This window comes from Falco peregrinus, chromosome 4 (assembly GCF_023634155.1).
Source record: "Falco peregrinus isolate bFalPer1 chromosome 4, bFalPer1.pri, whole genome shotgun sequence".
NCBI lineage: Eukaryota > Metazoa > Chordata > Aves > Falconiformes > Falconidae > Falco > Falco peregrinus.
Genome location: NC_073724.1, coordinates 97,317,223 through 97,341,874, shown reverse-complemented (window position 1 = coordinate 97,341,874; position 24,652 = coordinate 97,317,223). Strand labels below are relative to the sequence as shown.

The 24,652-nt window shown below is 37.9% G+C and overlaps 1 protein-coding gene across 4 annotated transcripts in view; it reads left to right on the top strand.

Annotated features, from left to right (window-relative positions):
- The window catches only part of PDS5B (PDS5 cohesin associated factor B), a 115,290-nt gene that overhangs the window by 67,835 nt on the left and 22,803 nt on the right, over positions 1–24,652 (top strand). For all 4 annotated transcript variants that reach the window (XM_055802045.1, XM_055802043.1, XM_055802044.1 and 1 more), the window contains exons 18-25: positions 822–927; positions 2,830–2,990; positions 3,615–3,738; positions 4,515–4,673; positions 5,490–5,558; positions 10,271–10,407; positions 18,035–18,158; positions 24,005–24,209. In XM_055802045.1, the coding sequence (XP_055658020.1) occupies positions 822–927; positions 2,830–2,990; positions 3,615–3,738; positions 4,515–4,673; positions 5,490–5,558; positions 10,271–10,407; positions 18,035–18,158; positions 24,005–24,209 (1,085 nt within the window). The remainder of the gene's footprint in view (positions 1–821; positions 928–2,829; positions 2,991–3,614; positions 3,739–4,514; positions 4,674–5,489; positions 5,559–10,270; positions 10,408–18,034; positions 18,159–24,004; positions 24,210–24,652) is intronic.

Sequence of the window (24,652 nt, the reverse complement as noted above, 5' to 3'; positions counted from 1 at the left end):
AAAGGACTTTTTTCCATAGATGGTCATTTTTGTCCAACTAAGGGCAGGAAAAAAAATATCTGTTGGAAGTCTGGGAGGTCTGAGTAGGCGGCTTCTCCTTTGGTTTTCTATCAGTTGGGGTGTTTTTATTTATTTTTGCTGGGGGTTTCCTTGGTTTTCGTTTGGGATAATTTTTTTTTTGTCTCTAAGTATCATTTACAGGATGTACTGAAGGAATATTGTGAGTATTGTTCAGTTCTTGATAGGGAAGCTGCCTACGCCACTCCAGAATAAGATCATTTGGATAATCACCATTTCCTTTCCCAGGGTACAGTGTAAGAAAAAACCAGGCATTACTGTCAAGGTGAAATATGCAGGAGAGACAGGTCTTTTATATTTTTCATCAACTCTTAGCACAGCTATTTAATGGTTTGTCTGGGATTTTTTTTTTTCTTTCGGTTATAGGCTAAACATTGAAAACAGTTATTTTTCACCAATTATGAAGAATCCATAGTAGTTAGTAACCTCACCATAATTCTTTCCTGAATTTGTTGCTTGCAGTGCTCAAATTGTCTTCTTATTTTGGGCATCCTTCTGGAGTAATTTGTATACACTTCTTAATGCAGGATAGATAAACATTCTTGAACTTCATGCTTCATAAGCTTTGTTTCAGATAGGAGATGAGGGCAGCCATATTCTGAATGTAGTTGACACATTTTACAACAAGCTTATGTTTTATCTTTTAAATAAATTCCTTTAAGATTTTATCTTAAACTTACAAAAACAGTCATACAGGGTGGAACTGCGGTAAATACAAAGCCATGTTTTGTTTTCCTCTTCAGTGCCCTTATCAAGCAAGTAAACAAGTCTATAGATGGAACAGCTGATGATGAAGATGAGGGTGTACCTACTGACCAGGCAATCAGAGCAGGTCTTGAATTGCTTAAGGCAAGTATACTCCTGGTGGTCAGTGAGCATGTGAAACTCTCTGAAGCAACTTTGTTAAAATAAACTTGTAATTAGCACTCAATATCTTTAGTCATAAGCATGAGGTGGCTATCTGGCAGAATACTGGTTTGCTGTTTGTTCTCTATGATCATCTTACGTGGCACATAAGTAAGGTTATTTTAGAAATCATTTAGAAGGTTTTCTGGTAGTCAGAAGTAGTTGAATATGTGACACCAGTAGCTGAGCTTAGTTTATTGGAGTGTGAATTTAGTGGCTTGTGACTATGGTTACAGTACTTCTGGAACTGTACTTGTGTATCAGTATAATACTGTGTCTCCTCTGAGTTCCTCATAATTTGGGATCTTACCTGTTTCAACTATGTGTAATCTTTGAGACTCAGTTAACATAGCAAACCCATCAAGATGCATTCCTGGAAACACTGTACAAAATTTCTTACTCTGTCCTCCATTTTTCGTAGGAGGAAAAGGGCTGATTACTGTGTTATTTACAAATACTGTTAGAAGCGTGAAACTTTTTAAATGCAACTACACAGGGCTTTTTGTTTCACTTAGTCTCTCTCAAAGACTTCATCCTAGAAGTGCTATGCAGCGTCAGCTTTGCCTGTACTTGCACAGGAAGGTGCTTGTGCCATAGTGCCACCTCAGTTATGTGAGTGTTGGGGGTAGTCCGGCTGTGGGTTGACTTTCAGAGGCCTCAAAATCTAAAGGACTCCCATACTGAAGTTTTCAGAGTATCTTAGATCAACTGAAGCCTAATAGATTCATCTGATGGCATGTGACTCTTTAGCCAGATATGCACGTTTAGTTAAATGTACAAAAAGCCAGTAGCATAAAAATTAATCTGAGTAAGAATGAATCATGTCATGGAGGACTATATATGTCAAAGGTGGTTTCCAGGTCAGTACATACATATTGATATGAACTGGCATGACACATTTAAGTAAGAGAAGTAAGGTTGCCCTGTAGAAAGTGATTTGTACATCGTGAGAAGAATTCGAAAGAACAAATGTAGGAGTCCAGGGAAGGGAATGCCATACAATAATTGGGGAGGAAGGTAACTTGGTGAAAATAGAAAGCTGCATGTGAAGAAGCTCCTAGATTTTGAGGATTATTTCTTTGCCACCAGTCAAAGTATGATGTGGAAAGAGGCTAATAATTAACAGCCACTTAAAAATCAAGGCAAACTTTCAGGGAGGATCAAATAAGGATTTTTTATGATTTTTTTTTCCCTTAACATGGAAGGACTGTTATACTTGAAAACAGAGTCCAAGAATCTGAAGGAGAGGTACAGGACCTAGTAAGCTGCTGTGGAAAGCTTGAGAGACTAGAGACCGTATTGGTATTACTGTTCTAGAGATAGGAACTTCACTTCGGAGTACAACCAGTTGTTCCACTTGGCAAACAAGCATGAAGCCTGGGAGCACACAAGCTGGATTTCTTTTGGAGAAAGAAAATTATGAGTTGGGCTTCAGAATTGCATTTATTTGAGTTCAGTCATTCTAGAAATACCCTGAAGTAAAACCCCTGAAATGTCAATATTACTTCTTTAGCATCAATTGTATTTCTCCTAAGGCCTGCTTCTGTTGTAACCCAGTACTTGCTAATTTAGATGTAGCCACTGAGAAGTGCATGTTTACAATCATAGGAGAAGAAATTGAGGCTGGAGAAGTAATTTAAAAGTGATGAGATCATGTATAAAGACAGAGGAGTTTAGGAGGTACTATTATAAAGTTGGAAAAACTGAAAATGTGGATCATGTGACAAGACCAGGCAGAGTATTATAAATATTCCAGTATGGCAGTGGAAAATTACTCTTGATGGAAAGTTCTATATAAAAGGACCTTTAAAAAATATTAACATGGCTTTCCTCTTATTTTGGCAGGTACTTTCATTTACGCACCCTATCTCATTTCATTCAGCTGAAACTTTTGAATCTCTGCTGGCGTGCTTGAAAATGGATGATGAAAAAGTGGCAGAAGCTGCATTACAAATTTTCAAAAATACAGGAAGTAAAATTGAAGAAGACTTTCCTCATATACGATCGTAAGTTGTCTATCTTACTCTGTTTGAGCAGTTCTTTCCTATATGGGATTTTGGAAGTTCTCATTCTTCTTTTGGCATGCTATAGTATTATCTTGCATTCCTTAAGAAGAAAGTGTTATTTCAGGTAAAATAGGGAAGAGATTTTGAACGACTTTAAAATGCACAGCTTTTTGAAGAATAGAAGTGAAATGAATATATCCAAAGTAGTGACAGCTCACATGTCACTGATAGTACTATAATTTTTATCATTGCCCTTCAGTATTACTTATGCTTTTTTCCTAAATTAAATATATGGCAATGTAAAAACATTCTTTGCAGTTTAATGGGGATGTGTAGATAAGAATATTTTCAAAAAGAGCGTTCAATAACTTGTACAGATAAAATGGGTTTTTACCACATGATATTTTATCAACAAAAACTAGGGGCTTTTTACTTGCAGTCCATGTAAATAACCTTTTTCTTGTTCTTTCTTTCTTTCTTTTAAAGAAATTTTCTAAACAAGGACAATTAGCACGTTGCAGAGGTGTTGTGTTCTTTATATGTATATTTATATATTTTTTAGCTTGATATTTTGGAAGACTTTCAATTTGTGAAAAGGTACTTACCTTTTTGTTTTTTTTTAAGTGCTTTGCTTCCAGTGTTGCATCATAAAGCTAAAAAGGGACCCCCTCGTCAAGCCAAGTATGCTATTCACTGCATCCATGCAATATTTTCCAGCAAAGAAACGCAGTTTGCACAAATATTTGAGGTACAATTAAAATATTTAAGTTAGTTTTAATTAGTCTTTTACATTGCATATGTAAACTAAGAGATGTAGTGGCAATTTATATGGGAAGTTGTATCAAATTTAGAAAAGGTATTTTTCCCCTTTTGTTCTCATACAGCTTGGCCTGAAGAATAGTAGCGGAGGGTGGTTTTGTATCCCATGATCCATCACGTTTAAGGTTATGTATTTTAACAGACGATGGAATAACACAAAGTGTTGGACTGTGTGCTAGAACCATAAACTATTTGTTGAAAGAGGAACCATATACCACTCCTCATCTTTGGGACTGGCCTGGAGTATTCAAATGGTTACAGAAATCATGCAAAACTAAATTATGATAGAGGCTACTTAAATAGATTTTATAGTTATAAGTGCAAATGTACTTTTTAATTAGTACCCATCAGCCTTTTATTTTGAAGGCTGAATCAGAGTCCATTATTGAAATTGCCATCTTGAGATGTAGTATGCACACTTCAACAAGGAAATGTGCTTTTTAACCCATTGTTTCATAAATGAGCTTGAGCTGCCACTTCTTGAACTACCCAGATGTGATAAACATTTTGTCTGTCGTCTTGGTTTTTCTTTTAATTTGTGGGAGACTTGCCAAGTTGGTGAATGTGTCTTTAAATGATTAATAGTTCTTTTAAAACTATTTCTGAAATAGACATGGACAACATTGTACAGAACTCTCACACACACACACCTCTCAATAGATACTAATATATCAGTAATACCTGAATTTGTTGCCTTTTTTCTAGCCACTGCATAAAAGTCTGGATCCAAGCAATTTTGAGCATCTCATTACACCGTTGGTTACTATTGGCCATATAGCCATGCTAGCACCTGATCAGTTTGCTGCCCCTTTGAAATCTTTGGTTGCCACTTTTATTGTTAAAGATTTGCTAATGAATGATAGGGTAAGTATTTTTAAAACCTCATATTAAGATTCTGCTACTCCTGTAGTATGATAATCAGCAAGTACTTGTGGAAATTTTGTAGCTTGTTAGTTCTACTTTTTGTATAGGGTTGTCTTTCGATTTCTGTATGTACTGTTGGACTCAATTGAAAAACCACAGTACAAGAATAGAAATTAGTACTAATTTGGTAGTCTTTACAAAAGCAACAAACGATATAGCACAACATTTGATCACTCATGATTTGACTTTTGTTAAAAATGAGAAAATTGGTATTGACTTTGCTTGCCTTGAGCAAGCAAGTTGTGATTTTCATTGTTGTTTTGGGGTTGATTGAGGTGGGTGTTTTTGGAAGTATAGCATGTTTGAAACTGAAGTACACTGTTTAAATGGAAGACTGAATTTTAATTTTTCCAATACTTCTGTATTGATAATGATTATAAAGTGAAAAAAAGAACTTGTGCATTGTCAGCCATTGTTTAGGGAAAGATTAACTGGCTAAAACTGTGCTTCCAATCTACTGGATATGGAAACTGGAAATTATTTTCAAAGCAATGGCTATTACACTCTAAAGCAACAGTTTTCAGGAACAACAACAAAAACCCAAACCCTTTACTACTGCTAAATTTGCTGATACTTCAATAGCGAGGCAAGAGCAGTATCTCACTTCTGTAATCGCTACTTCTATAAAATACAGAAGGCATAAAGCTAACCAGTGAGTACTGCTGTATTGTCTTCAGAAGCAAACAAGGAAGAGGAGAATACAGCAGGTTTCACTGAAGTGTAACAGTAGTATAACAAAATTAACATTTGGTTTAGCTTCCAGGGAAAAAGACAACAAAACTTTGGGTGCCAGATGAAGAAGTGTCTCCTGAAACACTTGTTAAAGTAAGTAGCACTTACTGTATTTTCCTGTGATTGTGTTTATATTACTTAATCTAAGGAAGTTAAATATCTGGATTCCTAAAGCTGTCAACTGCTTCTCTGTTTCTTTGTCACCTTTCTTATCAGAATACACATTTTTGGATGGCCAGAAGAAAATAATTTGCTTTTGGGAGCATCTGCTTTTTTTGTGTTTTTTGTGTTGGGTGGTTGGGGGTTTTTTTTTAGGTTTTTGTTTGTTTGTTTTTGGGGTTTTTTTGTTTGTTTTTTAAATAAACTGATATATACACTTCATTGAATTTTTATTGTAGCTTTTTGTAGGCTTAGTTTTGGTGTGCAACACTTAAGTAGTCCAGATACCACAGTTAAAGTAAATTTTTTTTTCCTTCCTGTTTAACACAGGAGCTAATACAACAAAGACTTTGTTTAAAGTCTTCCCTTTTTCTTTTGAATTTCTAGGACATTCTAAGAAATTTTCAGTGCTGTTTTGGAATAAAATAAAAATTGGTTTTGTATTTGTTAGTTTCCTCAAAAGAGTAAATGTGTTACATTGCTTTTCTCTGTGTACAGTGTGTATAAGATAAAACCTGGATTTAAGGGGAGGGGAAAATGACTTTAAAATGGTGACCATATTGATGGAGTTTTTACTTCAAAATGTCATCTCAAGCTTGTTCTTTTTTAGAAGCAAATTTATTACATTTTTCTGGACTTGAATAGATACTTTCACTGAATTTTCCACTCAATCAGAAATAGACTTATACTGTGAAAAATATGTCCTGTGTCTGTATTTGTTTTTAAATGTCTTTTCTTTGGAACAGGGATAGATTATGATTTCACATTTTCTTTCAGAATTAGGAAGGTGCATGCACTTTGCAGTATGCTGTTTCTAAGTTAATTATAGCAGTCATTTACTTTCCAATGCCTTTTAAATAAAGCTGCTTTGATGGTTTTAAAAAGTACTTTGCCTTCTCTATTGAAGTTGTTAAACTCTTTGTAGGATACCTCCTCCTCTGCTGTTTTAGTAAGTACTTTGGTTTCCAGCTTGATACAGAACTCATTACTGGAAATGCTCGGATGTGTTTTGAGTTGATTTGTTAGCTTTCTATTGTTTGACTACCACAAGGATATTTTCCATGTTTGTGCAATTCCATAGTTATACAGTACACTCCAAAAACTGTTAAAAGAATGAATGTTTTGATTTCATGAACTGCTAGTTTAAAGTAGAATGATTTCGCTTCAGTGATTATATATCTTGAAGTAGTAAATACTGGTTTTTCTTAATTTTTTAAATGATCCTTAAAGCTGTAATAAAAGCGCTAAACTACGCTTTTATGTTGATAAAATTTTTCATACAATTGGCTATTTGGAATGGAATTGGCTTATAGAAAATCTTAAGGCAATTTGAAGTTTAAGCTAAGCCTGAAAACTGTTAGAAACATTTATTGTCCAGTGAAAATTGATTTGCAAATTTAATTAGCATTTAGTACCACTGAGAAGCCTGTATTTAATGAACGCTTCAGGCCACACCAGTAGTTTATAAATGATTTCTCTATGACAGTGTATTTTTCTTCTCTCTGGTTTTAAAAGCCTCTCTCCCTTGTTAACATAACTGTGTACCTAATAGTGATCTTAAAACTAGCAAGTTTAAGTATGACAGGGGGAAGGACTGATGACGACCAAATTTTAGTATTGTCCAGCCTAACAGATATAGACTGATAACAGGCTAGCCTTGATTTTGGGTGCTAAACCTTAAATGAAATGATGTGTGTACAGAAATGTTGCAGTGCAGTCTTAAATATGAATTGGATTAGTCAGTATATGAGTTAGACTTGAATTTCTACACGTGGCATGTGAGTGCCTGCTCTAAAGCAGTAATCTCTCTTGACGGTGACTAGTACTAAATAATTCTGTATATACCATGCAGTGGATTGAGACTTAGTGGTAGCAGTGATAACTCATTTCCTTTTGTGTACGCTGCAATATAAGACTTCTCACCCTTTTTCTCTGACTGTGCTTTAAGCGGGCATCGTTTCATTTTTCACTACTGCACAAACCTGCAGCATTTGTGGCTTTGAAAACCTCAAGCAGTAGAAAACTGAGCTAGCAGTTGCCATAATGTTGATGTAATAGGAAAACAGTGTTTCTAGGATCACTGTGTGGGGTGGGAGCTTATTGTACTACAGCAGAATCATGATGATAACCTCCAGATCAGAGAAAAAGGTTATAGATTTCTCTTGATTATTTTTAATTGTCAATCTTAATCTTAAAAATTAATACTTACTACTGACAGTTTATGTAAAGCTAGTCATTAATTACAGTTTTCTCATGTGACAAGACATCTGTCACATTGTAGTCACTATCTCAGAAAGAAATTATAAAGTCTTACCACTTTTGCTTGTATTTCAAGCACATGTAGTTCATGGTATGCTGCTAAGTCAAGTACAAAGCAGCCGTTTGTGGCCTTTGGTATGGTTCTGACCCACATTGTATTTTGAATTTTTCGATCTTTTCACTTTATGTATAATAATTTTGAATCTTGGAAGAGAATTCTAGGCTCGTGGGACACAAATTGAAATGAGGTTCAGGCTGGTTGTGAGGAAAAAACCTGAGAACAGTCAGGTGATGGAACAGGTTGTGAGAGGTTGCAGGTTGCCAAGAGCGCCCATACAATCTCCATTCTCAGAGGCTTTCAACACCATAATGGGTACAACTGAGACCAACATGGTGTGACTTCATAGGTGACCTTCCTTTCAGTAAGAGATTGGACAGGAGACCTCCTGACAGCCATCCAACTGGGTTATCATTTGATAGTTATCCTATTTGGCTGCAAAAAAAAAAAAAAATGAGGGCAGTGCAAACTCACATCATGTTTGTTTAACTCTTCAGGTAGCCAGAAGCAATGACTGGGGGAATTCTCATGCCCTGTAGTAATTTTATGGGAATGCTTAATTCTGAAGGGTTGCTGGAATGTTATCACATCATAACACCAGCAAAGAAACAGGGAATAGTGGGGTCAGAGGAGAATTCTGGAAGAGCTTGGATTAGGACTTGCTGTGTGGAAGGATGACTAGAATAGATTTGGACATTAAAATTGGGGGAAGGGAATTGGTGGGGGGCGGGGTGGTGGTGGTGGTATTGAAATTGCTCAGGAGCTGACCAGAGATGTTGGAGCCCAGGATGGCATGTGGCTGTTCCCTGGCTGAGGATGTCATTTACTTGAGGACACATGGAGTTAGCATGTTTCCGTCCTCGCAACAAGTGGGAGGCACTAATGGGTACAGTACTGGTTAGGACATGAAGAAACTGAATTGGTAAGCTGTCAAAGGAGCTGCTGCTATTCGTAGTATTCATTTTATTATTGTTGTTATTGCTATTAAAATCTTCTGGTGGATACTTACTGCTGTTTCAGTGGAAGACCTGTTGAAAGCTAGGGCAAGACAATTTCATTTCTGTTTCTGGAAGTCCATTTGCATTTTGAGTTCTCAAGTGACAAACATCCTTCCTCTTGCTGATGTTCTTCTGTGGGTGGAGTAAATGGGCTACAGTGCTAAATAATAAACTCATGTATAGGTGACAATCCTCAACTTAGATATGAAGGAACTGTTGTGATCAGTTTGTTACATGGATCAACTGTATGATGAATTTCAGTTGGTGATGCTGTGAATGTTTATATAAAAGCATTAGAACTGCCTTTCCCCTTAAGGAGAAAATTTCAAGTTACCATGTGCAAAAAGTGTGGGTATTTTTTTTTAATTACTATTTCTTTTTAAAGCTTTTGGGTTTTGTGTGCTGAACTTCAGGGTTTGCTGTTTAGGTTTGTTTTTCTTGTTTCTCTTTATTCCCCAAGGATGCCTGTGTGATTCAGATGAGCATTTTTGTTTTGCTGTGAGAATACTCCTCTTTGTTCTCTTTATTGTCTCTGCTCTTATATAGAAGGAAAATAAAAGACCAAAGGGATTCAGATACTGAAACAAACTTAATCTCCATATCCATGCTTAATTTTCACTAAAGAAATGTGAAATTATTTGATGTTTCGTGATAGCTACTGGATCCTTCATACTTTTAGAAGCTTGCCTCAAAACACTTGATGTTTCCATTGGCAAAAGACAAATTATCCTGAGAAACAGGGTTGGAGGCTTTTCTTTAAATAGCCATGAAAGAAATATTCTCTTCCAGGACAAGTTATCTTGATACAGCTTGATACTCTTAACAGTCAAAATGTCTATGAAGTGGTTTTTAATTTGCATTTCTTTAAATTTAAACTTATATATTACATGTATAGGGAATGTATAGGGATTGTTTAAGCACAGGAATTACAGAAATACAGGAAGATGAAAATGTGTTGTGCTTTTTGATCCAGTAACACTTTCCTACTAAGTATAAATTTTGTCTATTTCACAGTGTTTAATGGACGTAAGCTCAATTAAGATAAAGTTTTCACAGGACAAAATATGTGATTGCTTAGTAGAAGAAACAGTTCAAACTAACTAAATGTTGTATGATTTTTATTTGCTGTAATAAATGCTTGAGACTTTCAGTGGAGAGTTGCTGTCCAGTGTATGTCTACAGTATTTAAATGATGTTTTGCAGCCTTGACAGGCTTATGTTCATAGCAGCAAAAAGCACTTGGGAAAATACTGTTCGATTAAATTAAGATAAAGATTATTTTTAAAATAAGACTAATATGATTTGACTTGTGCATATCAAAATTTTTTCAGATTCAGGCTATCAAGATGATGGTTCGGTGGTTGCTAGGAATGAAGAACAACCACAGCAAGTCAGGAACTTCTACTCTGAGGTTGCTAACAACAATATTACACAGTGATGGAGATTTAACAGAGCAGGGGAAAATTAGGTATGTAACAGATGGCAACGTTTTGATGTCTGATGATGCAGTGAGGAGAGTTTTAGTCAAAGTAATATTTAAACTATTCTGTTAAACTGCTTAACAATTTCTACATCTTCTTTCATAAGAATTGATGGTAAACTTGGCTAGATTCCTACGCGTCTGCTTAGTCTCAGGTTTTTTAACACTGTATATGTATCTGTATTTTAATGGTTTTATCTTCATTTTATCTCTTTTTTTTCAAAGGGCCATTACTCATATTGCAAGAATAAACTGTGTAACTTCCTCTTCCCCATTGAAAAATAGTTTTAATTTTTTATACAGCCTGCTCTTTCCAATATACTAATTGTTGTGTATGCCACAAGGCAATAGGCAGGCTTTCTAATAATTATAATAAAAAAAAGGCATGTTGCAGTAAGCCAGATGAGAATAGCTAGTACATAAGGCACCTGTGCTTGAAGGCAGATTTTAATCTCTTGAGGCCTCTAAAAATGAAAGGAAGAGGGAAACATGTAAAGAGAATTAAGTCTCAATAATTTGCCTTATAGATGATTGTTAGACAACTTGTTTTTCTGGGTATCTTCTTAATCCTTTGTGGTAGAAGTCACAAGTTGTAAGCCACTATTGGTTGCCAAATATTGAAAATTTATGTCGACAAAAGCCATTAAGGGCATGGATCAGTTGTGCTAGTATGAGTAAAAAGGTTTTAATTTTCAGGTGGAGTGTAATGTTATACAGTGATTATGCAGACAGAACATATGTTGTGTGTGCAAAACTGCAAACCTTAGAATTGTCCAGTATGTTATCTTTGTAGTAGCTCTGTAATCTTTCTTAAAGTTCCTTGTAAATAATTGTTTCATAGTTTTAAATTCTGGAAATTGACCATTCATGATAGTTAGTAGGGGGTTAAGTGGCAACAATTTAGCTTTTCATCATAACTGCTCAAGCATATTGTTGGCTTATCCAGTAGTCTGTGAATAGATCAGCTCTGTAGGTCCTGTGTGTTTGCATGCTTGGAGTGATGATTCCTTACTGTGCACATTTTAAGAAATTTAAATTTCCAACTCTTTGCGTTTTGTTTTGTTTTTACTCTAAACTACAAGTAATAATAGAAACTGTATATAATGATGCAGTCAGTTTTCCATTATTAAAGTTAATGGGGGGCTGGGGATTCGTTAATGGGAGGAGAAAGCTGTAATGACATGTGAGGTTGCTCTGTGTTAGACAACCCTTCAACCCCAGATCTTGGAGCTCTGCTTGGGGGTGAATGATGAGCCAACTGAGAGCTTTATGGGTTAGGATTAAAGAGCCCACTGGTATATAGGTGACATTGTAGTGGGTGTCTGCTGTAGGTCCCCTGACCAGGAAGTGGATGAGGCCGCCTATGAACAGCTAGAAACAACTTCATGTTCAGAGGCCTTGGCCTCATGGGGGACTGCAACCAGCCCTACCTGCTGGAGGAGCAACACAGCAGCACATAAACAATCCAGGTGTTTCCTGGACAACATCAGTGACAACCTCCTGACACAAATGTTGGAGGAGAAATGGAGAGGTGCTCTGTTGGACCTCATACTCACCAACAAGGAGGGACTTGTTGGGAGTGTGAAGGTTGAAGGCAACCTTAGCTGTAATGACCGTAAGATGGTGCAATTCGGTATGCAGAGGGCAGAAGGGAAGGCAAAAAGCAATATTCCAGTGCTGGACTTCAGGTGGATGGTCTTGGGCTTCTTCAAGGATCTGCTTAGTGGAGTCCCACTGAATAAGGCCTTGGAGGGAAGAAGGGCCCAAGAAAGCTAGTTAGTTAGTATTCAAATATCATCTCCTCTAAGCTCAAAAGTGGCCAAAGCAGGTCAGGCAAATATTTCAGGAGACCTACATGGATGAGCAAGGACCTCCTGACAAAACTCACACAAAAAAGGAGGGATTGAGAGCACCTTGAGGAGGAGAACATGGGGGTGCTGGTGGATGAAAAGCTGGATATGAGCCAACAATGTGCACTCACAGCCCAGAAAGCCAAACATGTCCTGGACTGTGTAAAAAGAAGCGTGGCCAGCAGGTCGAGGGTGGTGATTCTGCCCCTCTACTCTGCTCTGGTGAGAGCCCACCTGGAGTACTGTGTTCAGCTCTGGAGTCCTCAGCACAGGAAAGACATGGAGCTATTGGAGCAGTCCATAGGAGGGCCATGAAAATGGTCAGAAGGCTGGAACACCTCTGTTATGAGGAAAGACTGAGGGTTGGAGTTCTTCAGCCTGGAGAACAGAAGGCTCCTGGGAGACCTTATTATATCTTTTCAGTAGTCAAAGGGGGCTTACAAGAAAGACAAGGACAGACTTCTGAGCAAGGTCTGCTAGAATAAGACAAGGGGTAATGGTTTTAAACTAAAGGAGAGTAGATTCAGACTAGCTATAAGGAAGAAATTTTTGACATTGAGGGTTGTAAAACACCAGATCAGGTTGCCCAGAGAGGTGGTAGATGCCCCATCACTGGAAACATTCAGGGACAGGTTGGCTTGCAGCTCTGAGCAACCTGATGTAGTTGAAGATGTCCCTGCTCATTGCAGCGGGGGCGCTGGACTAGATGGCCTTTAAAAGGTCCCTTCCAACACAAACCATTCTACGATTCTGTGAGGTGGAAATAGGGAAAAGTGGAAGTAGGGAGAGATTACCTGGCAGGAATACAGGAGCACTCTGAAACACAGGAAGGTCAAAGCCTAGCTGAAATTGAATCTAGTGAGGGATGAGAAAGGCAAGCAGAAGAGATTCTTTAGTAAGTAAGTAACGAGAGGAAGACTAGGGAAAATGTGCACCCAGCGCTGAATGAGGCAGGAGCCCTGGTGACAGGACATGGAAAATGCTGAGGTACTGAATGCTTTTCTTCACCTCAGTCTTTACTAGCAAGACCAGCCTTCAGAAATCCCAGGTGCTGGAGACCAAGTCTGGAGCAAGGAAGACATACTCTTGGGGGAAGATCAGGTTAGACAATACTTAAGCAAACTGGACATGCAGAAGTGTGTGGTCCTTGATGGGCTGCACCCATGAGTGTTGAGGGAGCTGGCAGATGTCACTGTGAGGGCACTCCTGATCATCTTTGAATGACTGTGGTGATTGATAGAGGTGCCTGAAAACTGGAGGAGAGCAGGTGCCTCTCCTAGCTTTAATAAAGGATAGGAAGGAGCACCAAGAGAACTAACTGCAGGCCAGTTGGCCTCACCTCAGTCCCTGAGAAGGTGGTGGAACACCTGGGCTCCCCAGTACAGGAGAGGTGCAAAGCTACTGGAATGAGCCCACCATAGGGCTACAAGGATGCTTAAGGGATTGGAGCATCTGATGGATGAGGGAAGGCTGGGAGAGCTGTGACCCTTCAGCCCAAGGAAGAAAAGGCTCAGTGGGGTTCTCATCAATGTGTATAAATAACTGAATGGAGGGTGCAAAGAAGATGGTGTCAGGCTCTTCTTATTGTTGTGCAGTGACAGGATCAGAGGCGATGGGCACCAACTGAAATGCAGGAGGAACACAAGGAAACACTTTTTCACTGTGAGGGTGACTGAGCACCAACTTAGGTTGTCCAAAGAGGTGGTGGAGTTTCCATCCTTGGAGATACTAAAAAGCCATCTGGACGCTGTCCTAGGCAACCTGCTGTAAGTGATCCTGCTTGAGCAGAGGGGTTTGGCTGGTTGACCTCCAGAGGTTCCTTGCAGTTGTTACTATTCTGTGATTCCCAGAGCTGGATTTTGGGAAGGCTCTAAGCTGCAAGGAGGGCACGTCTCCATTGTTTCTGTTTGGCATCAGCAGTATAGCTTACACAAAACGCACAGAGTAGCTGCTCAGAGACAAATTTTGTCTTTAAGCAGCAAAGGTATTTATTTCGTGCAACGTTGGGGAGCTAGCCAATTTGCACCGGACAAACTAGCTCTGAAGTTTTCAGTGAAAAGTTAGGTAATTTATACAGTTTTCCTGAGAGGTTACACATTTTTACATACATACTCATTTGATTTTGACACCTAATCATTCCATTCACAATAGATGGGATCTAGGTGGAGTGGACCTTTCAATTTTCGTTGTTCAGCGATTTCCTGACTTGATGGTCTCCATATCTCCTTCAGGTGTCCACCTTATCTTTTCTAATTATTCAGAGTACGTTCCTTTCTCAACACAGAGCATCACCCAGAGCATTGTACCAAACTCATCCCAACTAATCTTTTTTTTTTTTTTTTTTTTTTTGTAAGACCTTGTTCTGTTTCACTGCCTATGCTAAGTACTCTCAAAACCTGAAGCTGAGGAGATGCTGTTCCAGGCGCATTAGTTCTGCATTGAGCTTGCCGATATCTTGCTGACACTTCCTGACCTTTACTTTTCACCCTTTGAGAACACGATGAGGATATCTTCTTTTTGGAGATGCTTACAGTGTCCATGCTGTGCAACTCTGATATTGCTCCCTCCAAATTAGAGTAAACTTTGGAAAATAAAATTGTCTGTTCAGTACAGAACATAATCTTCTAAAATGTACTTAATCTGATGTCATTTATGTAGAGTCAGTTTTTGTGTTTGTGGCCTGCATTTGTCTTTTGAACAATGCGTAATTCACTAAAGATGATTGAACTGGAAGTGGCAGGTTCAGGAGACATTTGACTTCATGTAGGCTATTAGCCATGTTGTAATCATCTTGGTGTTACTGGACTCATCAGATTACTCTGTCCCCATGCCTCTTTAAAACTACACAGCTGTACTTTTCATTGGCAGTGTAAAGGCATGAGATTATTATTTATTTATTTATTTAAAATTTCAAAGCATGGCTCAGCCCAGAGTGTCAGGTGAAGGCAAGGTTACAAATAAACAATCCCTACTCTTGTTCATCCTTCTCACTTTGAAGTAGTAGGATTGATGACTTCATTGAATTGCTTTTGAGACAACTGATTGCTTTGAGATGTTAGCATATGTAGGTTAAAGTCAGCAGTGTTGCCTTTTTTTTTTTTTTTTTTTAAATATTGAATCTTGTCGATAAACTGTATCTCAGCTGTCCTTTCCAGGTTTGTATTTTTGGTTTTCAAAGTCATAAACAGTCCTACAAATTTAAAATTCAAGTTTATACTGATTTTCTGTTTGTGGTTAGGTAAAACAGCTAAGTTGAATCTTGCATATCTTTGTAGTAGGATTTTAATTTTAAACTATGCTAAGCATAAAATAAGGTGTATTTCAATATCAGAGGACACTAGCTGTTGCTGAAAGTATTGATATTAGGTACGAACCTGTTTTTTTCCGAAATGCTATCCACATTTTCCTTGAACTGAAGCCTACCAAGAGAAAAATAACTAAAACTTTGGAGCTTAAAACTTTATAGTTCTGTGCTGTAGATATTATGCTACACCATCTGTATGCAGCATTTTCAGAGGTTGTATTCAAAAGTCACTTTTTCTTCCATGGAACGTGGAAAATGCTTAGAAAAATGGACCTGGCATTTGTCCTCTGGAGTAGAACTAAAAATGTTAACTGCTAGTTTGTAAAGTGAAAGAAGATGCTAATGCACTGGATGTGTTTTCAAGATGCATTTACTTGGATTGTCTTTGTGCAGCCAACCACTTTAATTAAGACTGCGTTTTGCACTTGATAACATCTTTCCATGTGATTGCACTTTTGTTCTCATTTCAAACATCTGGGCTTCAGCAGTAGTAACAGCACTCCAGAGAACAAATATCCAGTTCCATCTTGTATCTCTTAGAAAGGTCCTGATAGGACAAGGTCATCCTTGGCACTAATTTTCAAAATTATTAGAAGTAATCAGACAGCAATTATATCATATAGAAGCTTTTATTTCAGCCTTAATAATTGTGTGTTTTGGGATAATGCGGCTCAGAAGGCTTTTGGCTATAACAGTTTGATCAAAAATAAATCCTCAATTAAAAGTGTCTTCTAATAAGACAGGAATAAGACAGATCTGACTTTCATCTTCAGCTGTAAGAGTAATATACACAACTGTCACTGTCCTTTTCTTCCTTCCCACAGCATGCACACATGCTTGTGGGTATTTCTGTGACACGTATCCTCTGTTAAGTTTTGACCTTTTGTGTGAAATATCTTTGATTCAGTTTTCAGAATTAAATTTTATCACTACCAAGTCTGGGGAAGATTGAAAGGTCTTAGTTTTATCCTTCCCTTTGGCTCAATCACTGTGTTCTTGTAAGTCATTATTGCTCAATTGTCACTGAAGTGCAAAAATTGAATCTTCATTGGGTTCACTTATCACAGTAGAATGCAATTTAAAGTTAAATTTATCATTTTAAGAACTAGATGTTACCATGTTAATCTTCATGCCTTGCTTGAAAGTTAGTGCAGCTTTTGTCCTGTCCTTCGGTTGCTTGTGATCTGTTTGGGTATTCTTGAAATACTGTGGTTTCCATAAAATACTGAAGTGTGTATAAAGCCTGGTTAGATAAATTCTAAGGTTTAAGCTCCTCAGTAGGTATTTTTATCATGCACTTTGTGTTTAATAATGTTTTTTAATCTCATTCTTTAAATGCTTTATACAGTTTTCATGATCATGAGTTTAAGACTAGAGTGTTTGCTCTTCCTAAGCATAAAGAGCAAATAATTAAGAATTTAAACAATATTTGTCCTACTTACATGAATCATTTTTTCTAAATAAGAGAACAACTTGATTCCTGCTCCAGGTTATCAAAGGAAAAAGCTGTGCTCACTATTTCCAAATAGAATTCATCAGTGTTTTAAGTGAGAGTTGCATAAAACATCTTAATTCTTTTGTGCTTGGTCTGAAGAAAGGCAGAAGTAATATACTCAGAATTTTTTTTTTAAGAACAGTATAAGCTCAACTGAGTTTATTAATGCACACATTAAGTGGATATCAGTTTGCAAAGATCATGTGAAGATGCTTTTGATATTCTGATACTTTTTTGATATTTTGATACCTTTGTAAATATGGTTGTAGGTTGTAGAAAAACCTGTTCATCTTTTGGTATGAAAATTAGCAAATGGTTGGAGTGTTTGCTAGGTGGGAGTGCAATGTGGGTGTGCAAGTAAAGTAACAATACTTTCAGCATGTTGAAAATTTTTTCATTTGTTAAATCCTTTTTGCTGTTGTCTTAAAAATACAGTTCACTTAGTCACCTATTATAGATCTAATTAATCTTAGTTTATTTTGACTTGCAGCATGGATTTTGAGCTATCCTTGCTAGTAGTTTGGCAAGTTTGGGGACTAGAAATGTGCTGCCTCTTTGGCAGGAGCCTCCTGCTGAAGGAAATTCAGCATGCTGAACAGAAGTATTTTACAGGCTAAGTGAGGTCTCTGAGGGTCTGTGTGGGCTGTGCTAGTCCAGTGCATGTCTAAAACTGTTTCACATCCCTGTGGAACATTTAGGAAGTTTCAAGGAATATTTTCATTGCTATGATGGCACAAGGTAATAGGTATGTGGTAATAGGCTGCAAAACATAGTGCCATGGAAACTACTTTTGGTTTAAAGTTACTTCTGCCGTTGATTTGGCGGAGTGGGGGCAGCTAAGTCCATAGAAACTCTTCCTTCTTTTTAAAGTACCTGTTTTTTAGCAGTGCAAACTTACTGGGATTTAATTAAGTAATTACATAACTTTACTAATTAACCGTCATAATTCATGTGTTTGTTTTTCAGTAAACCTGATATGTCTCGGTTGAGGCTGGCTGCAGGGAATGCTATTGTGAAGTTGGCACAAGAACCATGTTACCATGAAATCATCACCTTAGAACAGTACCAGCTGTGTGCACTAGCCATAAATGTAAGGAAATTAGGTGGGACTTGTGGGTTATCAGCAAATGTATGAGTATATGTGTTGTTTGTTCTCTGTGTTGTATATACTGTTGTTAATCTGATTTTATACAAAATGTTCAGCCTTGGCATGAATTTATTTTCCCACTACATGATCCTGAAAACTGATTTTGGGTGAGAATTAAATCTATAGGACTGGTCTGCCCTGTGGGGGAATCCTAATGTAGATAAATGTTAGAATATTGATAAACCAAGGAATTCAGTATTGATTTCAAGTAATACCCCAGCTGCATTATGACATTATTACATCATTAGAAGTTAATATGAGATGTAGTAAAGTATGTTGGACTGTGGTGACAACAGTGGCCTTCATTTCTTGATACTTGGGTAGAATTTATTTGGAACGCAGAAGTCTGCAAAGATAGTTGGTATCCTTTAAATATTAGAAGAGATAGGGAGAGGTTTCTCAGTAGATGTTGGAGTTTTCATCCTTAATTTCTGCCTGTGAGCCCATTGTAGCAAAAGGGAAACAACTTCAAGATTGTAAGTAGAAATACAGGTATTCTCTGTGTTCCTGTCTTGTAGATTTAACAAATAGCACAGAAATTGATTCACACCCCAAGAGTAAAGCAGTCGTGGAGGGACTCATGTTGGTGTTACTTGTGCAATTGCTGGTATTCTCCTGACTTTAAAAAAAGTCAAGAAATCCTCCAGAAGGAATCCCTTCCACAAGATACCTTCACGAACAAGAACATTCCATTCTAGACCTTAATTCCTGTGACTGGCTAAAGCTTTAAAAGCTGTAACCAATTTTAAATGTCAGAAGATTTGAAATTGGCATTTAATATTAGAAAATACGAAGTATAGCTCCTGTATAGATATTGCTTACTTTCATATAGAGTATCTTTTAAAGTTCTTAAGTTGTTTGGAGTTGGGTGGTTAGGCTAGAAAAATTGTTCATATACCAGAGTAAGACAGTCTGTATTAGGCTTGTATATTGGTTTGTCAAATGTTTATGTGGATTTTAAGCTTCTGTGTGCCTATGGAAAGGAGCCATTTCTCAGTTCCCAAATGCTATGAAATACAAGAGAAATGGAACAAAACTTAAGCAGATGAAATCTAACAAAAATACAGGAGAAATTCAGTGGTAATAACTGAAGGTCTTTATACCCAAAGCAAGGACTAATGCTTTTCAGTCTTCCTATTCCAAAACCTAATAGAAATGTTAGCCTTGTGTCAAAAAAAATTTTTTACATGTTTTTACATTTTGACAGTTTTTCACAATTCAGGACAACATTAGTAGAGAAGAAAAGAGCTGCTTACTGTAATGACAAATAAGATCTGTCTCTGATCTGGAGAGGATACTTTAGCTGAATACCATTTTACCAGAGTAACCTTGCCAATATAGTATTTGCATGACCTGTTTTCTTCTGGTCCCAGTGATCAAAATCTGTTCATTTCTTCAGTCATTTCCCTCCTGTAGCAATTTTTTGTTTGTTGCAAATGTTAACCTTGCTGTTCTCCTCTACCAGAATTTTTGTTTCGGCTTGCTCTTTAGTATGTTAGGTGCAAGCTCCTTGCCCTCCATTTCATCACTGTCTCTCACTTTGTTTTCACTTTTTATTTTCCAGCAATACCAGTCTTGATTGTGGATGTTGATAACAGATGCTACCTTTGGGTCTAATTCTTAGCTATCCTCAATTTTTGAAAGGGAACTTTAACAGATTAAATTTAAATTTGAAGAACATAATAGGAACATCAACATTTATAAACAAGTTAGTACCACATTTTACTATAGAATCATAGAATAGTTTGGGTCTGAAGGGACCCCTAAAGATCGCCTCATTCCAACCCCCCTGCCATGGGCAGGGACACCTCCCACCAGACCAGGCTGCTCAAAGCCCCGTCCAGCCTGGCCTTGAACACCTCCAGGGATGGGGCAGCCACAGCTGCTCTGGGCAACCTGTGCCAGTATCCTACCCCCCTCACTGTAAAAAAGCTCTCCCTTATGTCCAATCTAAACCTTCCCGCTTTTGGTTTAAAACTGTTGTCCCTTGTCCTGGCACTACAGGCCCTGGTAACAAGTCTTTCTCAGTCTTTCTTACACGAAGGGGGCTTGTATCGACAGGCCTCAATAAGGTCTCCCTGGAGCCTTCTCCAGGCTGAACCACGCCAACTCTCCCAGTGTTTCCTCACAGGAGAGGTGTTCCAACCCCTGGCTGCTTTTTGCGGCCCTCTCCTCTGGACCCGCTCCAGCAGCTCCGTGTCTGTCTTGTAATGGGGACCCCAGAGCTGGACGCGGGACCGCAGGTGGGGTCTCACCAGAGCAGAGGGGCAAAGTCACCCTCCTTGACCTGCTGGCCACGCTGCTTTTGGTGCATCCACGGATGCAGTTGGCTTTCTGGGCTGCAGGCCCAAATTGCTGGTTCACGTCCAATTCTTCGTCCACCGGTGGCCCCGAGTCCTCCTCTGCAGGGCTGCTCTCAATCCCTTCACCCCCCCCAGTCTGTACTGGTGGTGGGGATGGCCCCGAGTCAGGTGCGGGACCTTGCGCTTGGCCTTGCTGAGCTCATGAGGTTCACATGGACCCACTCCTCAAGCCTGGCCATTAGTACTCTGCGTCATTAGCAGGGAGACTGAACAGTACGTCTCCCAGTATTGACCCCTGAGGGACAACATTTGTGGCTGATCTACATTTGGACATTGAGTTTTTGACCACAACTCTTTGGAAATGGCTATCTAACCAATTCCTTATACATCAGGTAGTCTATGAAACATTTATCTCGCACAATTTAGAGACAAGAATGTTGTGTGAAACAACATTCAAAGGCCTCACAGAACCCCTGGAGTGACATCGGTTGCTTTTCCCATATCCACCTACATAGTCACTCCACTGTAAAAGGCTACTAGATCCGTCAGGCGTGAGTTGTCCTTTGTGAAGCCATGCTGGCTGCCTCCCTGTGGATACCCATATGCCTTGACATAGCTTCCAGTGGAATCTGTTCCACTGTAGTATTGCTTCTGTCATTTTTTTTCTCCTCATTTATTGATATTTCTTTGCCTTTTTTGACTGTCTTACTTGTTTACTATAACATAGGTTGTAAGCTCTGTCAGGACAGGAATTCTGCCTGTACTTTTCACTGCAGCTTCTAATGGATTTTGAATACTTAATAACTTTGCTAGATCTTGAGGTCTTTTGCAGTTTCCTTTCTGCCAGGCTTGAGTTCGGATCCTCAGATGCAGGGTAACTAACGGTTTCGGTCATTTTTGGACTTAAAAGTGGTAGTATATTAATCTCCAGTGGAAACAATCTGTGTATTTTTCTGAGATATTTGCTCGTGTGTGTATGCATACATACATGTGTACGCTTAGAAACTTCAGTATTAGAATCCATTTATTGATGGTAGACACTGATTGTTCTAAAAGTGTATTAATTTTTAACACTCTCGAGTCTAGCCACAAATTAGAACATCCAAGTGATGTCAGGGCCAACTCCTGTAATTTAATTTACAGCAAATTTGCTTTAAATGGAAAGATCAGGAAGCAGATTAAACAAAAGGAAAAGCTTAATTTTTAAGGCCTGTAATGGTTGCTCAGGTTCTGCTATGGCTCCGTGCTGGCTATGTTTATTTTTTTTCTCTGAGACTGCCATTTTGTAGTGTAGAGTGATTAAAGCACAGAATACCTAAGTGTGGTTGCTAATTGCTGTATTAAGGTTGCACTGGTAAACAGAGACAGCGTGATGATTAAATGCATGTAGTTTTAGTCATTTGTATGACATTGTATTCACGTCTGTGTTTGGCCAAACCTGTAAGCTCAGTAGCAGTTAAGTTCTTTGATCTGCAGAACAAATTTTGATGGCAGGACATCTTCATATTGAAATGAAGTAGAAAATAATTGAGTATGGTGTTAAGTGTTTCAGTGCTTAACAGCTTTTAAGACTAGATTTAAGATCTAATAATCTTTGCTGTTAGAAATGCAATTTTAATTGTGTTTAGAATGAATAGTCTTCTAAAAGAATAAATGTTTTAGATCACACAAGTTTCATTAGTTAAAAAGAATAAATCCCAAAGCTTTCGGTTGCTTTTGTCAACTCTGAGGGTGTTTTAATTGTTTAAATAAGTCTTTGTCCGTTCTCAAGAATCAAGAGCTGTGTCTGAGGGGTACCTGCAGCTTTGCAGATATATAAATAAATATATTTTTTAAATACTTGTAAATTATGAACTTCTGAATTAGCATTAAGTTCAGAGAATTAGCTATGTAAAGTTGGGCTGATGTTTGGGTTTTATTTGTATGCTATAAAAAAATACAGAACTTGGTTGAATTTGGTCCCCCTTCTCAGTGAACTACTGTCGCTGAGCTGAATTTAAGGTTATTGGCAATATTAAAAGATAAAGAAATAACAATCATTCCAATTTGTGCCACAAACACTGTCAGTAGCAATGAACCATACCTTCCTTTGTCCTCTGAGCCAAGGAGGGTATGTTTCGTTATCAATATACCAACTAGGCAGAGGTCTCTTCTAAGCTTTCCAAAGGCTTTAGACTTTTTGTCAGGTGATGTTACTGAGCAGCGGAAGGGGGCTATATCTTAGCCTTCTGCTGGGGGCTGGAGAAAGAGGCAATGGATCCTCGAGTATGTCTCATGGTTTGGTTATGGGGTCTTGGGTTGCTTAAGCTATGACTACAGCAGGCACTTCAGGGAATCAGTCCATAGGGGAAGGCTGTGGCTTGAAGCACAGAAGGAACAGTGGGGCCTTGTGAATTTCTTCTGGATTTAATTTTTGGGTGGGAGGAGAAGGAGGCTTGTTTTATCTTTTTGATGCCCTTTGTGAGTTGAGCAGTCAGTGGTACCCGTGGCTAGGCCTTGTGCTTCCTGGTGGCTGGTCGCTGGAAACTCTCTCCAATTCTTTCTGCTTTCAGAACTGTCATTTGACTAAAATACATATTTGTTCAAGTTTAATGTTTTTTCTTCATAATTTGAGAAGACAGATCTTTCCTCTTGACCATTTTTTGTCAGGTTAAATATGCCAAGCTGTTTTGGTGGCCTTGTTTGCCTTATGCTTTTATGTATGCTTTCTTCTGTTTTCTGCACCTGCTTGTTAACCTTCCTTGGCCTGTGTTACTGAATGGTTTGTGATATATTGAATGGTGTCTTAAAGTGTGTAGGTTGTTTTCATACAGAGAATTTTAAAGTTCATATCTTTTCTGTAAATACATTGCTTAATAAATTGTAGAAGTACATTTGCTGCCTTCATATCATTTTACTTTGTGTCACGTGGCAACTATTAGACATGGGTTATTCTCTTTTGTGGTCATTTGTAGTTCATAGGTTTGCACAGCATAATGGAAATCACTCTCTTCAGTGTTTGACCTGATCTTATCTGGTAATTCTGCTGAATTTTATTCAGTTTCTAATACTAATGGTTTGATGAAAATTTGTGGAATTGCAGTATTAAAATCAACACAGTGGTTACTGGTGGTTAAACACTGTTTTGGTGCAGATCTTTGGCTCCACAAAGCAAGTGGTCCTATCGTAAACAATTCAGTTAACTCCAGTATTGTGCTAAATTAGGCCTTGGGTCCTAAGTGTGATATCTTCTTGTACAGTTTCTGAACCGTAACTCTTCTAATCTTAAGGGAAGCTTCAACTGAATAATTTAATTTAATTGCTCTGAATTGGCATTAATAAACGTTCATACGATTCCTATGTTTCTGTGGCTTCAAGGTCTGAAATTGATTTTGGCATATTTACCCAGGCTTCCATGTTTTATTTCAGTCTATATTACTTTTAGAAAAGTTTATTGTTACCTTTTTGGTTTTGCCTTTTTTTTTTCTTTTTCTTTTTTTTTAATAGGATGAATGTTACCAAGTGAGACAGATATTTGCTCAGAAACTTCACAAAGGCCTTTCTAGACTACGGCTGCCACTAGAATATATGGCTATTTGTGCACTGTGTGCAAAAGATCCCGTGAAAGAGAGAAGAGCTCATGCTAGGCAGTGCCTTGTGAAGAACATAAATGTCAGAAGGGAGTATCTGAAGCAACATGCAGCAGTTAGTGGTAAGAGAATAGAAGTTGCTTTTTGGTACAAGTGCTATAGTTCAAATGTGAATGTGAGTAGACTGAAAATACTGATGGTTTTCTGTTTTCATACATAGAATGGCTGTACATTTCACTTAGAGGTACTTAATGAAAACTGAAAATAGTCCAGATTTTCTTCTGAGTTTTTTTTAACAGGCATTTCTGAGATGTTGCAATTTTGTTAAAAGCTGTGCAAATGCTTATGCCTAAGTGTATTGGAAGCAAAGTAGTTTTTCAAGGCAGTTATGTGTACTGTTTGAACTTGCTGGTTAATTATATTGTAAATGAAGTGACAATGTTTTATTTTACTTCAGTAACTAATAATTTGCGACCTTAATGACATAAATGCAGTACTAAATTGTCTTGCGCTGCTATATCAAGTAGCTTCTTATCTTGTCTTATGCTGGCAAGGGCTGTAATTG